Raw genomic sequence first — 2065 nt, forward strand, 5'->3', positions numbered from 1 at the left:
AACCGGAGCGTTGGCTATAAGATTTCTTTTTAGCTGAGCGGAAACGAGGCGAACTGCACAAAGAGCCCCCTGGCGTTGAAATGTGAAACTACGCAAAAGAAAAAAAGAATAGCTTTTTTTTGTCGCATTATAAAGGCATATTTTTGCACGTAAACATTTTATAACATGTAAGGTGAAATGCATATGCTGTATTTTAGCAGACGGCTTTAATTTTTGTTAACGAGCACAGTTGCGAGCCAACGCCAGATCAGAAAGTAGTGATGAGGCGAGCCTCCTGTTCGTTCCTCGTTTGTCTATGCGCGATACGTGCAGCGTCCGTCTTGTAGCGCTAGCCAGTTCTTTGCTTCCGTGGTATTTAGCTGGCATCATGGCACAAATGAGGAGTGTGCTGCAAGACCCACTCATGTTGAGTCAGCTCACCTGGCGCGACATTGAAGACCTTTTAGTAATGGAATTGTTTTCTGTGACTCGGCGGGATCCGCTTTCTGCGACCGGGTATCTTAATATCGACGCCATGGAAAGTGGACTTTTCCGGTCGTATTTTCGCTTCAAAAAAGCCGATATTAGAAGACTGAAAACTGCTCTGCTCATTCCCGACGTCATCTCGACGCCGCAAAGAGTGTTCGTCCCTGTAGATGAAGCCCTATGCATCACTTTGCGTCGCCTGTCATACCCAAATAGGCTCTGCGAATTAGAGCAAGTTTTCGGCCGGCACTACTCAGTGATTTCATCGGTGACCAGCAGTGTGCTCTCACACATAGAGATCAGCTTCGGTCACCTCCTAAAAGATGTGAACAATCACAGCTGGCTTGATTTGCCTGCAATTGAAGCATTCTCTCAGGTGAGCAATTCATTCGAATTCCTTAAACCACCATAACAGACACTGACTTTGCAGGCTGTGCATTTCAAAGGGGCTCCCCTTCACAACTGCTGGGGGTTCATTGACGGAACCACCAGAGCTATCTGCAGGCCGTCAACTAGCCAAAAGCTGTTCTTCTCTGGACACAAACGCATACACGCTGTCAAGTACCAGTCCATCATGTGTCCGAACGGCATCATATGCCAGCTCAGCGGACCATACTTTGGTAGCCGGCACGACGCTGGTGAGTTCCTTGTTAAACTTTTTTGGCACGGCTTGAGCACAACTGACTTTTGTAGAGGAAAGAAACAGCAGTTTAACAGGCTTACTTGTTTACATGTCTTTCAGGTATCCTGCGGAAAAGCAAGACGTACGAAAAACTGCAAAAGCTAGTGCAAGGGCACAGCTACTGCCTGTATGGGGACCCTGCCTACCCATTGAGGCCACTGTTGTTAAAGCCCTATGGTGGAGTGAGGCTAACAGCACGACAGGAATCGTTTAATAGAGAAATGAGCAAAGTGAGACAAGCTGTCGAGTGGGGCTTCGGCAAAATGGCAGGACTGTTGGCATTTCTCGATTTCAGAAAAAATCAGAAGCTCCACCGGCAGAACCTGCCTCGCATGTACAGGGTGAGTGCGATTCTCGCAAATTGCCACACATGTGTCTATCGCTCTCAAGTATCTCAGTACTTCGGTCTTGAGCCGCCAAGCTTAGAAACATACCTCACCCCACAGCACCATTAATGGCTGCATGGAGAGCACACAAGGTAAATAACATGAAACTTGACATCAGACATTCAGAGCAGTGCGGGTTGCTGTAATGGCATTACTTCTGTCGGTACATTTTTCATGGATTATAAGTTCAACTTCAAAAGTTTTTTTACTGAACACTTCCAGCCGTGTAGAGGGGGGCTGTGAGCCTTTGTCAAGCTGCCGTATACGAGCAGCTTTTACCCACAACCTCCTTCATCATTCCGATGGAAATAAGGAATATTATTATTATTATTATTATTATTATTATTATTATTATTAATATTATTATTATTATTATTATTATTATTATTATTATTATTATTATTATTATTATTATTATTATTATTATTATTATTATTATTATAAGCAGCACGAGATCAATTTAAGCCATAGCAGCTCTTCCTTCCCCCCTCTGGCTGCAGATTTCTATGCATTTTTCTTGGTCTCAGATTTT

General features: G+C 44.1%; 1 protein-coding gene across 1 annotated transcript; it reads left to right on the forward strand.

Moving 5' to 3' along the window:
• The first annotated feature begins 304 nt into the window (after window positions 1-304).
• Window positions 305-1602, forward strand: LOC144109799 (uncharacterized). The gene is made up of 3 exons (XM_077642589.1): window positions 305-841; window positions 896-1103; window positions 1208-1602. Exons 1-3 carry the CDS (start codon window positions 368-370, stop codon window positions 1600-1602), a joined length of 1077 nt encoding a protein of 358 aa, XP_077498715.1. The 5' UTR covers window positions 305-367.
• The last annotated feature ends 463 nt before the right edge of the window (window positions 1603-2065 follow it).

The sequence above is a fragment of the Amblyomma americanum genome, chromosome 11 (assembly GCF_052857255.1).
Source record: "Amblyomma americanum isolate KBUSLIRL-KWMA chromosome 11, ASM5285725v1, whole genome shotgun sequence".
NCBI classification, from domain to species: Eukaryota; Metazoa; Arthropoda; class Arachnida; order Ixodida; family Ixodidae; genus Amblyomma; species Amblyomma americanum.

What these genes read in the sequence shown, in the direction of transcription:
- LOC144109799 (XM_077642589.1), top strand. Translation starts at nt 368, where the DNA reads ATGGCACAAATGAGGAGTGTGCTGCAAGACCCACTCATGTTGAGTCAG. An exon ending in CAATTGAAGCATTCTCTCAG is followed by an intron (nt 842 to 895) that starts GTGAGCAATTCA and finishes CTGACTTTGCAG; the next exon opens with GCTGTGCATTTCAAAGGGGC. An exon ending in TGGTAGCCGGCACGACGCTG is followed by an intron (nt 1,104 to 1,207) that starts GTGAGTTCCTTG and finishes CATGTCTTTCAG; the next exon opens with GTATCCTGCGGAAAAGCAAG.